The sequence below is a fragment of the Lycium barbarum genome, chromosome 12, assembly GCF_019175385.1.
Source record: "Lycium barbarum isolate Lr01 chromosome 12, ASM1917538v2, whole genome shotgun sequence".
NCBI lineage: Eukaryota > Viridiplantae > Streptophyta > Magnoliopsida > Solanales > Solanaceae > Lycium > Lycium barbarum.
This window is the reverse complement of record NC_083348.1, coordinates 99781221-99795009: the sequence shown is the minus strand read 5'-3', so window position 1 is coordinate 99795009 and position 13789 is coordinate 99781221. Positions and strand designations below refer to the sequence as shown.

General features: G+C 35.0%; 1 protein-coding gene across 1 annotated transcript; it reads right to left on the bottom strand.

The window, feature by feature from the left end:
• Window positions 1–680: 680 nt before the first annotated feature.
• On the bottom strand, window positions 681–9768 carry LOC132623225 (extra-large guanine nucleotide-binding protein 1). Its single transcript, XM_060337958.1, has 8 exons — window positions 7681–9768; window positions 7438–7575; window positions 7249–7353; window positions 6815–7000; window positions 5084–5264; window positions 4551–4792; window positions 2350–2513; window positions 681–1699 (listed from the first exon to the last, which is right to left on the bottom strand). The coding sequence occupies exons 1-8, from the start codon at window positions 8974–8976 to the stop codon at window positions 1108–1110; spliced, it is 2904 nt and encodes a 967-aa protein (XP_060193941.1). The 5' UTR covers window positions 8977–9768; the 3' UTR covers window positions 681–1107.
• Window positions 9769–13789: the final 4021 nt, after the last annotated feature.

Sequence of the window (13789 nt, the reverse complement as noted above, 5' to 3'; positions counted from 1 at the left end):
ACTCCTCATGAGATAGGAACAAAATAAGTTCCTTTCATACGAAATATCAGTTTCTAATTCCAGCAATCTTCGAGTCTTTGTACCTTTAATGCTACACGTCAGGCTTTACTTTTAATGCCCATAGTTCTGATTTTATTATAATATAAAGAAGACAGAGACGTTTTAAGCAATTAGCTGGTTAAGGGAGGGAAATAGTGCAGTGAGCCTAGCAAGTCTTGCCTATAATAGTTGATGTCATAATGTATGATTCAGTCTGCTCTGATAAGAAATACTATAATTGGATCGAATCAAAGTAAAATTACATTTCAAAATGCAATTTAAGCTAACATCGTTTTCCAAACAGTCTGTCATCTCAATTAGTTGCTTAGAACACTTGTAAATCACCTTTTTACATATTTTCAGAATCCTCACAAAAATTACACATTATTAGAATTTTCCAGCCAATATTGCCAACTTTGCGCCAAAAAAAAAAAAAATCATATTTGGTACCTAGAAATGGAAAGAGTTCTGATGTGGTATTTGCAGTTTACTGGGCAGTCAATTTCGTTTTGGTTACTTAGTCATTTTCATGTTCATTCTCTCTATAAAGTTGGATTGTGATTCAACTATTTATTGTTGCATATAGTTTGAGCGGATTCCTTACGTGTACAATAAAAACACACACATATACACACACAGCATTTAATTAGCGAGCATCTTTCACTCTAATTTGGCTAAAATACTATATTCTACTAAAATATTATATTCTACAATTTGATTACATCACCGAGGGATACATACAATATACAAAAAATTGTCAAAGCAAAAGCTATATCTTTCTTGTTCTCTGATTGTACAAAAGATCCCCACCAAAGTTAGCCATTTACAAGCCTATTCTGTAAGATAAGTGATTTTGCTCATTCATTGGCAGACGTCTTTCAGTCCTTAAGGATACACTTTTCCGTTCACTTGCGTGGGATTTGAACCAACTGAAGTCTAGTATATATACCAATCATCCGGCCATTGACCCTGCATTGTTTTCTTCTTTTACCATCTCAATATCTACAGTAACAACTCTTATGGACATAACTTTTCTTTCAAAAAGAATTCTTTGATGCTCTCATGGGTTCAAGGTGAGAAAGAACTTGCATCAGTGCTATAAAATGAGTACTCACTCAAGCTGAAGTTTAACCGCTCTTCATCCCATTTGATTATCTCCCTTGCGTACTTGAGCGATTCATCCACCGTTTTTGGCTCTAAACCTTTTACTAGTGAAACATACAGCTTCCTGTTAGTGAGAGCAGAAAATAGCCTCTTGAATTTTACTGCAACATGATGAAACGCCAACTGGCCCACGGAGGGGCTATGGTTGATGCTGCTGGAGTTGCTGTTGGACCGATGACGACTTACGATCGGATGAAAATCGTCAAACCATTCACATTTCGTCAAAGGAACACGTTCTAACTTCTCCTCAAACGAATCAAACTTGTTTAATAAGACGAGAAAGTCCATCTGATCAAAGGTTGGATGAGTCACGATGCTCTCAAAAAGTTTCTTGGTTAATAACATCTTGTTCACTTTCTCCCCAGTTTCATCAACAACATATTCATCAAAATCACTTAAGGCAACACAGAAAATAACCACTCGAACGTCTTCAAACATCTCAATCCACTTGCAATTTTCAATGAACCCCCTTGCCTGTACTCTAATCAGCTGAAATCTGAGTACCAGAAAAAGTTCTGTTAACAACGCATCTCAAGTCCATAAATTAAGGGCTGTAATAACTTCATTTCACACCCTATATTCATTTAGGAGATCCTAAAATCAATTATAAGAACATTTTATCTGCATAGAAGGGTTCTCAAACACAGGTGCACCGATATTTAGAAATAGAAAAATCATAAAAACTCATTTGCCGATTTGATAAGCAACTTATTTGCCTATTTGATAAGCTATGTGAGAATACCAGCACAATGGTTCGTTTTCAGTTCTCATATCAAGTACTTATAACGGACCCGGGCTTGTTGCACCAGCCATGAGACGAGTCTCTTTTCCAGTGTACTAACATCACAAATGAAAGTTTTTACTCCCGTTGCACTACATTCTAGGCTATACTGCTTGGATCCTTCAAAATGCCGCCGGGTGCATGTCGGATGCTCTAAAAGTTATGCATTTTTTGGAGGATCCGAACAACCTAGATTCTAAGTCAATCCACATTAGTGAGAGTAGTTAAGTCAACGAGGCAAAAGTGCTTTCCCATTAAAGGCATATCAGCGCAAGGGTGAGTAAACCAAATGTTAAGTTCTAATTTTCAAAATTCTTCCACTTCTCTGTCAACTAGAAGAGTATGTGTAATTAGCGTTCACGAACCTGAGCACAGAATTAGTGTGATCACTGCTGTCAAGATTATCATGATCTTCTGAATCTGGGAATGAGAAGTCCACGCATGAAAGTCCATTGGAAGAAGTAACACCCTCAGCATATAAGATATCCACGTCTGAAGGTTCATAGTCTGTCTTTAAAATATCAACTGCCTGAAATAGGAAAACAGTAGATGCGGAGATATTTAGCAACATAATGAAAGATCCTTACGTCATCGGTAGGAATCAACAAGGAGCTCACAGTTACATAACCCAGCCAAATGCTACTATGTGATCACAAGGTCTATTCAAAACTTGGAACAAACAAACCAATTTATTCAAAGTCAACCCAATTGAGTTCACCGAAGTACCATAAAAGATTGTTATAAAATATAGTAAGAGGCTATACTGCCAGAGAAGTGAAGAAACACACCAATTTCAGTTGTTATCAGGTGTCTTTAGGTCTAGAGCACTCAGGTGTATCTTTTTTATTAATCCAAAACAGAGAAGCTTCACTCTTTTAGGGTACTTGGCGCCTTATCAAATTTAACATATATCTCCCTCTGCAGAAATAAATTCTGCTCGCTCGACCTTCACCTATCATTATATGGCATTTAGGTATGTACATTCCAACTAACCCAATTATCTCAAATTTTATATATCTAAAACAAATGAATTGTCATCTTCATCTTTGCATCAGTCTACTTTTTTTAAAATTTTCATCAAATTTATATTCAACATATTTTTTCCTTCTCGAGGCACATCTCCAAAAACAATAACCTTCATCAAGATGTAAACCTCCAAATGCTCCATTGCTAGATTCAGTTTTATTTTAATTCTTGGGCAGTGTTGCATTACAGTTTGAGGATATTTTATTTTATGCACATTCTTATAATACCAAACGGAAGAATAATCATTTCCCACAAAACAAAACAAAAACATTTTGAAAGGGGGCCTTGGAGCAACGGTAAAGTTGTCTCCACGTGACCTATAGGTCACGGGTTCGAGAGTGGAATTAGCCACTGATACTTGTCAAAGGTAGGGTGCAGCCCTTCCTCGGACCCTCGTGAACGCGGGACGTATCATGCACCAGGCTGCCCTTTACTCTGACTATGTTGCATAGTCCATAGACACCACAGTTTCACATATTCTGACATACTTCATTTTGAATAGTTTACTCAAGAAACTTTTTGCCCCATATTTTATGTTTTAATCATTTTTTATTTAAAAAAGAACTTGGATAGGAAGTTTTCACGATATCGTCTAGATGCCTTGGCTTTGATCTCTCTACTCTCTAGTTGTAAAAGGTGGATATAGTACCGCCATTATTAACTGCCCTGCTAGTATACTGATGTACTCTTAACCATTTCATCAAGGTAATGAATCAACACTGTGGACACCCTGTATTTTTTATCTTCTTTGTGTTGTCTTAATGATATAGTGATTCTTTGGAAGAATTTCATCTAAGACTCATACAAGTCTATCCTCGTACAATTTGCAACTTCAATTTTATCTCAAGTATATAACTTCTAGCCCCTTTGATAATGGTGAAAGAATGAAAAGAACTGATAGTATTATCAAGAAACAAAAAGCACACTAGCTACCACTGACAGTAACATTTACCATCAGGTGATGAGCTTTGTCATAAGAAAGGATCCCATGCATCAGATTGGCTTACAACTAGTATTCAAATGTAATCACATGGGCAAGGATAGACGACTTGATACAATATGCAATTACAAAATCCTGATGTAACATATACAAAGTAACATTCTCAGCTTCGCTTCTCCTACTCGCTGTCTCTCTCTCTCTCTCTCTCTCAGCAGTCAACACAAAGTCATAAGGACATCTTGCACTAACAATAGCCCGCCCTAAGACAGAACCGGTTTAAATCGTCCTTTTTCCATTTTAAAGACAAAATGTCATAAAGCTAACAAGATAGTATCACCAAAGTGCAAATTAGCATACAACATATACGATGGATAGAGCTCATTCTTGGGCCAGACCCCGTTTGTCTATATAATTTGGACAGCATAGGTGGAGCGCAATGTGAAATTAAGGAGTTGAAATAGCTGTAGACTTTGACCCACAAAACGAAGAATCTAAGACACAACTCACAAGTTCTTCAAACATCAATTATCGATTGCAAGCAATTATGCATAAATGTGACATCATCAAATTGAGCAAGTTGTCCACGTGACATTTTCTTACCCGCTCTAAGAAGTAACAAGACATGTCATGAAGCATTTCCAGTTCACTTCTTCGCTTATAAGTTGCCTGGATGGCTGTATCATTCCACAACTCCTCAATTAATGGAGCATATTCCCGTGTTGCAGCTGGGAAAACGGCTTCTAGATTACCCGTGGCCATTATTTTGAGAATCCAATCTGAGAATGCTTTCAGTCTCGGAGGTATGGAATATAATGTTTTCTTTTCAATCCCAGTGCTATTGCCTGATGCCGTACGCAACAATTGTTACTTCAGAAGTATAAATTCAGGTTCACCAAGTAGGCTGAGGGGAAATAAACATGATGGCATGCACATGATTGTGTTTTTTTTTTTTTGATAAAGGTAATGCACATGATTGTGTTTATGGAACCAATTCAAATGAGGAGCACAAAGTTTGCAACACCACATGATTATGCTTATGGAACCAATCAAAATGAGGAGCCCAAAGTTTGTAACACCACATGATTATGTTTATGGAACCAATTAAAATGAGGATCCCAACGTGTTTGTAATACCTGTCATCCCAGAGTCACAAGACGAAGAACCCTCGCACACTTCATTCAAACTCTCTTCCTCAAAGCGCTCGCGGCCCTCAAGCAGCACACCAAGGTATCCATATACATTACTTTGGATCAACAATTTGATATGTTCTCTCTCATCCTCCGAGAAAGGAACATCCTTGTAAAGAATTTTTGCCTAATTTACCAGTGAATGATAGAAGCCAAATTAAACAAAGACAATCTGATAGGGAAAAAAAATCAAGGGGCATAATAACAAGGCTAAATGGGAATCAAGAAGTCGATGTTCCCAAATAGAAACATTTCCTGATACAAAACCTACCTTCGAAGGAACAAAAGCAAGTAATGCTACCGCCATTAAGATAAAATCAGTGACATGTGTGAAGTAGACAGGAGCCTTGATCAAGTATAATTGTCAGATTGTTTCAATGTTTGCATTTCTATTTTTATCGGTATTTAGAAAGCAAAAAAACTGAAGAGAAACTATTACTAGATCGAGCAAAAACCCACAAAACAAATAGGCTTCACTTTAGCAAATCGAGGTACCATTACAAAACTCACTGGCCCACAAACATAAAATTTTAACTTCACCTCTGCGGCTCTACCTCTCTGTAGTATATATGTTTCAACATCCTTTTAACATCCTACTACATCATCCTTCCATTCTCTCCAGAAAAACATTTTTGAGATCGTAATAAAGGCAAGTCAAGTTAGCAGCTGCAATGATTCTTCTTATCAGTCAGGTTAACAACATAGAAGAAGCATCAACATAAGTCTTTGGGAAGAGAAAATCTACGTAAGACAACATTACAATAGGCCACACAATTATCTAACTTATACATTAAAAGAAAGTCCAATAGAATCTAATTGCTCTCACATAGAATACAAGACATGCAACAATTTATAAACAACAATAAGTTAAAAACAGTTCTTCTCTAAGAAGTAAGCATAGGTGCCTGCATTCCTTTTCCTTTCTTTTTTGTTCATTTTTTCTTATCTAGGAAAGCAACTATAGGATAGGGAGATTACCGCATGTCCGCTATACTTTTTTGTTGATAAAGGTAACATCTCGTATTCATGTCCAAAAGCAGCACCTGGAAGTGCTGAAGGGGTAATTACAAGCTCATAAAAAGAGCCATGGTGAAGCTGTCAAAAGCTAGTCTAAAACTAGTCTGCTATATCATTACAATTTGCCTATAAAATCCCCTATATCCCACAATAAGTTCTGTTTACACCAAAAATATAAAACACTAAGACAATTCATCCTAAATTTATGGATGGAATTGCTTGTCTTCAAAAAGTCTTAAATTTCTCTCTTTCCAAGTCCGCTATACTTGGAACAAGAATACCAAGGGAGGAGAAGGAAATTTTCAACTTTACAACCTAACTAAAGAAGGATGAATCTCTAAATAGCTTACTCGGAACATCATGGAGGATAACTAATGCTTTTTAAAAGAGAAGACAGTCCCTAATCTAACATAAATCAGGTGAATATAGGATGTTGTGAACAAGATAATAGAAAGCAAACAAGCTGGTCATCAGAGCATTATTCACGTGGAGAGATATCAGATAAATTATATTTAGCTAAAACAGCAAAGAGCAAGGGCTCAAGGAGTCATTTCTAACAGTAGAAAATCATTCTGGTATACCTCTTGTATACGGGCATGTTTTTTGCCCAAACATTAATAAAATTTTATTACTTTATTAAAAAAAAAGGTAGAAAATCACCTGTTTATATATGGTGCTTGTACCAGATCCACTATATCCAATCAAAAGTAGTTTGTTAAGTGCCCTCTGCTCAAGATAATCAGGTATCACTTGACTAAGCACACTATTAACTTGCTCTCCACAAGTATTAGATGATTTTGAAGGAACTGGAAGAGAGAGTACAGCACAAACCAGCTTCATTCCAGCCTGAAAAGATAAAATACTTTCACTGAGCACCAGACATGGCTGTATGTTTGAGTATGTGAAATGGATAAGTCGAGAAGGAACTGAATCATGGAACATAAATAAGGACGATTTACATTTCCTAGCCATGATCCCCAAAAGGGAAAAACCTCACTAAACCAAGGCCCATTGCTATGGGGACTACACTAAATAGAGGCAAAGGAAAATTCTGAAAAATGGATACAAACTCAAATCGCGCATACAAATCTAACCTTGCCCCATATATATCCTTTGGTATTTTTTTGTCCCTCTTCCTGATATGAACCATCCTCATTCACCCAAAAATGTGGGTTGCCAGCACATTGTACTCCTGCTAACTGTATAAATAATCATAATGTCAGTCTAAAACAAAAAAAGTGAATTATTACTGGACCCTTGTTTTGCAGGTATAAAAACTTAACCTGTAACATGCGTAGCTCGGATTTGGTGATCTCACGACCATTTATATAGACCTGAGTGTTTCCATTGCTAGCATTTGGCTTGATGGAACCTCCAGCATTTAAATGAGGAGTGATAATTTGTGAAGGTTTTTGTCCTTCCTGTTATAATCAACTATCGGTTAAACTTCCAGATTAATGCTCAATGTACAAAACATATCATGAGGAAAAAGAATAAAATGATGTCCAGAATGAAATTCTACTCACCTTTCCCCAGAGACCAGAAACTTTGTCATACCAGTAATTCCCAGGTTTCAGCTTCTTTGGTGGATTTATGCAGCTCTGCAATATAACAAGCTCTTCAGGAGAAAGAGGCCTTCCATTCACACATAAATATTCAGATGGCAACTGATTCACTTCACACATTTTCTCCGCCTTCATGATCTGCCTAATCTCCAAATCATTTAGCAGTCGCCTGAGCATCCTAGAGCATTTGCCTAAGTTGCCTCGCTTTGGTTCATCAATCGGATAACCGATGCAACTGACACACTTTCTTCCCTCTGGCATAGACCCCATTGCTCTAAGCACACAATTACTGCAATATTTGGCATCACAAACAATACATACCTCCTTTTCAGTAAACCTATTTCCTTTACAACAACGATAACATACCCCTTTTTTCACCTTAACTGCAGGTTCTTTCTTTGGTCGGACGACCTCAGGCTCGGCACCACTAACATCTTCATTAATATCTTCATCCTCTGACTCAATATCACAGAAAGTCACAACAGGTGCTCGTTTAACATCACAACTAGTTTCATTAAAGCTATCCCCATATTTATGTGAAGAAACACGAGAAGACGGATAATCAAGACTCAAAATTGACTCATTCGACGCCCAATCTGGTTGGCTTAAATCATTGAGCTCCAAGCTTCTGTCTTTACGACCAGTTGAAGCCCTCAAATTGTGACTACTCCTTGACAAGTCTCTTGATTTCTCAAAACTACTCGAAAATCTAAAAGTACCAGAACTACTCCCCACCCTTCCCAGCAATTCGTGTGAATGATCACGACTAATGGAGGTAGATGCCAAGTCAGTGGATTCATTGATTAAACCAGAAAATTCACGTACACTCTCATCACCATTACACCTCTCCAATGGGCTAGAACTACTGGACTGACCACCATTACACCTATTACTATGGACTCTGTCATCAAGTGCAGTAACAGAACTTGGGGACAATGTAGTTTCTGAGCCTAAAGCTAGTTCTTTACTAGCGGAATCGTCTTCATCCACCCTCTGAAAAGATATAACAGATGTGGGAGACACAGTTGATTCCAAACTATGCTTCAAATCTTTAGAAAATCTCTTAGTTATATCTGTAGCTGATATAGGTTGAACAACTGGTAAAGCTAACTTATGGGATAATGGCACCTGTGAAACTACAGTAGCCACCGGAATCCTATCAACATTGATAGGTACTGCCCGTGGAAGATCATGGGTTATAGGTGGACCATCATACTCCATAGCAAAACAGTATTCTACTCCATCATCAACCACCATCTTTGAGAGGAAAATCAGAACAGCCTCAACAACTATAAAGATTATTACTCACACAACAAATACAAGTGAAATCCAACTGTGATGTATTAACTACACACGTCTTTAAAGATTCCAAAAGTAACCAAACCCTAGAAAAGTGAAACCCCTTAACAACTATCACTGACTATTATTTACAGAACAAATACAGTAGTAGAACAGAGAGAACTGAGATGGGTTAGCAGATAAAGAACTAAAAGTGCAATCTTGATGAATTAGGCAAATGCCCCTTTGAGATTTCAAAATTAACCTGACCAAGAAACACTATGCAAGAAACTGAAACTGGCAAAGAAAAGTGAAATCCCTCCCTCAACAACTATGACTAATCTTTATTTACAGACCCAAATACAACACTAGAAAAAAGACAGAAACTGAGATGGGCAAGAAGATAAAAATGCAATCTTGATGTATCCTCTACCATGCCCTTTCAAGATTTCAAAAGCAACCAAATCCAGGGAAGAATAACTGTGCAAGAAACTGAAACTGGCAAGGAAAAAGTGGAATAAAAGAATGAATTTTGAAGGAAAAAGAATGAGAAGGAGAAGAAGACAATGGGAATGGTATCAGGGAAAATCCAAAGCTTGGGATGGAGGAACAAAAAAAATGTGTTGGGAAAGTAGAAAAGGTGAGGGGGGTAAGTGGGGGAAAATAGACAACAAAGGAGGGGAATCCAATAGTAGTGGACACTGTTCTGTAGTGGCATCTTTTTTTTCTTTTACTTTACTCCTTTTTTATTTTCTCTTTGTTTGATGTTGCCTTTGTTGAAATTTGGAAGAAAGGTTGCGTCTGTGGCTGCGTTTGTCGACATAGAGTAGAGTGCGTGGAGAGAGAAGGGAAGAGTAGAGTACATTGTTTTTGGATTTTTTGATGGAATTAGGCCCCTTGTCTTGTACCACGTCATTGTCATATCAACATGTTTTGCTTTTAACGATAAAATGGACTCATCCTCCCACAATTTTTTTTTTTATTCAAATATTTAGCTTGTTTACACTTCAAACTTCTTTCTTAACCTTCAAATTTCTGCTTCCAGCCAAACCTTTGCATCTGCTTTGGAAAAATGAATTTACTTTTTTATAAGTTTAGCAATACTTATTTCTATTACTGTTATTTGATGTGCACCATATTGTGTAGGCTCTTAATGGGGATGATTTTATACAAGGAATCTAATATTTTGTTGACTAAAATATTTAGTTTCTTAGTTGTAGTTAGAGTATAATACTTCAGTTATAAACTAGTACTTTGTTTTGTGGTTATTTAGCTTCATTATGAGACGAATTTCCATTCATATTTTTACTCTTATTGCTTGGATCTCTCAAAAAATAAAATCATAACAGAATTTCGATTAATCAGTACCGAGCAAAAAAAAAATTATTCAAAGTGAGATGAAAAAAATAGGGGCCTCTTCCCTTTCCCTTTTATATTAGTATTGATTACTTTTAGTGTTTAGTCATTAATGGGATTAGCCAGCTTGACACACTTTTGTTTATGGTGGAAGGATGAGATAATGAGATACTACAAAATAACTGATCATCATAAGGGGACCTCAATAATTTTATGATTAACACAGGTTAATTAGAAAAAAAATGTAGCAAGGATTAAAGCCAATTTTTTCATTTATTTGAATTAGAGAATGAGTGGGATAAAGCAGCTGTTTCATGCTTTCTTACTATTTTCGCCAATCATTTATGGTTTGTTTGGCTAAAGTTTTAAAATTTGCATATTTTAAAAAGTAATTTTCGTTAGAAGTGTTTTTTTAAAACATAATTTCGCAACTACTCAAAAATATTGATCTTTTTCTTATAAGCTTGATCAAACACATGCATTTTTTACTCCATAAACATGGCCTAACAGGCTATTAATCGCACACCATGCCTGCACATATTTTTTTACATATCCATAAAGAAGAAACACTAGATGACAACTTAACAATTTGAAAATACTGGCATAAATTTTACTCATTGAATAATATTCAACTTTTACTTTGCAAAAATTGGTATACAAAAGTGGGGTAAATTTAAGTTTCTACAAACTGTTTGGGGGCACAAAGTCATACTTTCATAAAGGAAAAGTTGATAAAACTTGCGGACACAAAAAATTAGTCCACATGGAATTCAATTTCGTGTTCATCTCCTAAGGCAATAGCATTAGATTCAAATATGTGGTTCTAAGAAAAGTTTATCCAAAATATGTCTCACTCAAACTCCCACCAAGGTTGAGCTATCCACTTAAGTATTTTCCCTTTTTAGTTTTCCCCCTCTAATAAATTATACTCATAAGTCACAATTGACGCAGGTGATCTAACCTTAAGAGCGGAAGCCAAATGAAAAAATATATATAAATAAAAAAGTAAAAGCTTGCATTAGGCGAGTCAAATATACAAGAAGAATTTCATCTCCTTTCACCGAATTAAAGAAGACCCTTTTGCAACATAGACAATCAAACTTTTGTTTCCGTTTCACATTTATCAGCTTTATATTATTATTATTATTATTATTATTATTATTATTATTATTATTATATACTCTCTCTATCAAAAAGAGAGTCCACTTAGCCATTTGCACACTCCTTAAGAAAATATAACTAAACTATTCTTAATTAAATATGAATTGGAATTTGATTACTTAACACTTAATAAGAATAAATTTGAAAAATTAAGGTTAATTCTTTCTTAATTTGGTAAATGAACACTCTTTTTGAACCAAATAAAAGCTAAATGGACACTCTTTTTTATTTAGAGGGGGAGCACATTATATTGTAAAACCCTGTCACGTACGTTTACTTTTCAATTAGGAGTATCCAGATAAAGGACTCCAGATTTCTTTCCTTTTCCAGAGAAAATTCCAATTAGTATTTGTAGTTTGTGAACCTGCTAACCGTGTTTAGAATGGTCCTACCACAACTTATAGGAATATCCTTACGGTTTAAAGAATTTTTATTATTAGATGTGCAATTTAATAAATATATCAGTTTGTCTTTAATATGTCAGTTTGTCTTGCCTTATGTTACAGGTTGTTAATTCCACTAAAACAACCTTATTACGGGCAATTACTAAGTCATTTTTAGGTGGTCTAGTGTTATCGCATTAAGTTTTTTGTTGTATTTAGGGTTTATCTACACTTTCGTAAGAACAAAAGACTATTTTTTCTACCTGTATAAGTTTGTCATTATTTACAATCATCATCACCAATCACAATTACTACAACAACCACCAAACTAACGATTATCACAACAACCACCACTATATATATCGGCAACCACTATTATCGATCATTCGACACCATCATTGGCTATCAATATTCACTATCATCTACCAAAACTATCAATGACCACCGCCAATTACCACTATCGACCTCTACTGTCAGCTACCGTTACCACGTTTTTTTTTTTTTTTTACCGTTACCACTAGCTAGCTACTACCCACAACAACACCATTAGCCAACATTACCCCCAGTCGTCACTCACAACCACCACCGCTAGTCATACCACCACCAACCGCCATAATTTTCTTTGTTGATATATTATTAGATTAATTTAGTATTTTATTGATTTTTTTTTATTAATTTAAATAAAGACAATTGTTATAATTCAGATATTGAAAAAATAAACACTCTAAATTATTTAGTATTCAGATCTTAATACAACATATTATTAGGGGGCATGTGGCATGGTACGGTAGATACCGATTACCATACCGAAATCAAAATGTTTGATGCCGCGGTTTTGATATTATGGTATTTGGTACAATATTTAGTATGCATTTTAAAAAATATTCGGTACTTATAAAAGAAATATCGTACCGAAGTATATAGTTATTTATACAATTCATATATATTATTATAATACGGACAAATATATAAATTAATATTAGTACAAAAATAATTGTTTAGATGTTGGAACCTTGACTATCCTCTCTTGATTGAAATGTCATTTTTGTGGAATTGATTAATGGACGGAAATGCTTGTATTTTTTTTTTTTTGAATATTTTTACATGCATGAGGCGTAAGTATGATATAATTGAGACATATTTTGAATAGTCGAAACCATAATCCTCTATTGTATTATTGTATTAGTATATGTAACTCAAAGTCGAATAGACTATCGTTATCTATTTATCGTACCACAAAATATCAAAATCGAACTTAAAATATCGAACCATACCGAATTAATTTTGACCCACATAATATCTAGCTAAGCACAATGGACATTCAATTAATTGAAGTAAAGCACAATGGACATTCAATTAATTGAAGTATTCATTTTCTGTTTGTGATTCTTCAGAATTTTATGTTATATATCGTCACATCCTATGTATTATGTTTGTATTGTTAATCCATATTTAAAGTATATTTCTCAAGATAATTTAAATGTAATCTATTTCCAGTATAAAAGGATAAAAACGCATATTTTAATAAATTAAAATTAAATATGTTTAATCTTATACCTAATAAGCATTTACAAATAATTGAGTGACATAAAAACACATATTTTAATAAATAAAAATTAAATATGTTAATCCATATTTAAGGTATATTAAATCAAATAAAAAAGCGGGAAAAAAAAGGAAAAATAAATAATCTGAAGGTCAAACCGGCAACGACTAGCTTAAACAGTAAGCTACACGCTTATTACGGTTTAAAGTCTGCTTAGAAAATATGCAACCAACGTCTCTTCTTCTCTATTTATACCCCCCATGTTTCCTCATTCCAATACATTGCCATTTATTTACACGTTGGAGAACAATAATATTCTTGCTCTTTGCTTTCTCTGTTTCAAAAC

Bases quoted from the DNA above. Each gene is read 5' to 3' on its own strand.
- LOC132623225 (XM_060337958.1), bottom strand. From the start codon at position 8,976: ATGGTGGTTGATGATGGAGTAGAATACTGTTTTGCTATGGAGTATGAT. The intron at 7,576-7,680 runs GTGAGTAGAATT...TGATTATAACAG, and splicing joins TTTCTGGTCTCTGGGGAAAG to GAAGGACAAAAACCTTCACA. The intron at 7,001-7,248 runs GTTAGATTTGTA...TTATCTTTTCAG, and splicing joins AAGGATATATATGGGGCAAG to GCTGGAATGAAGCTGGTTTG.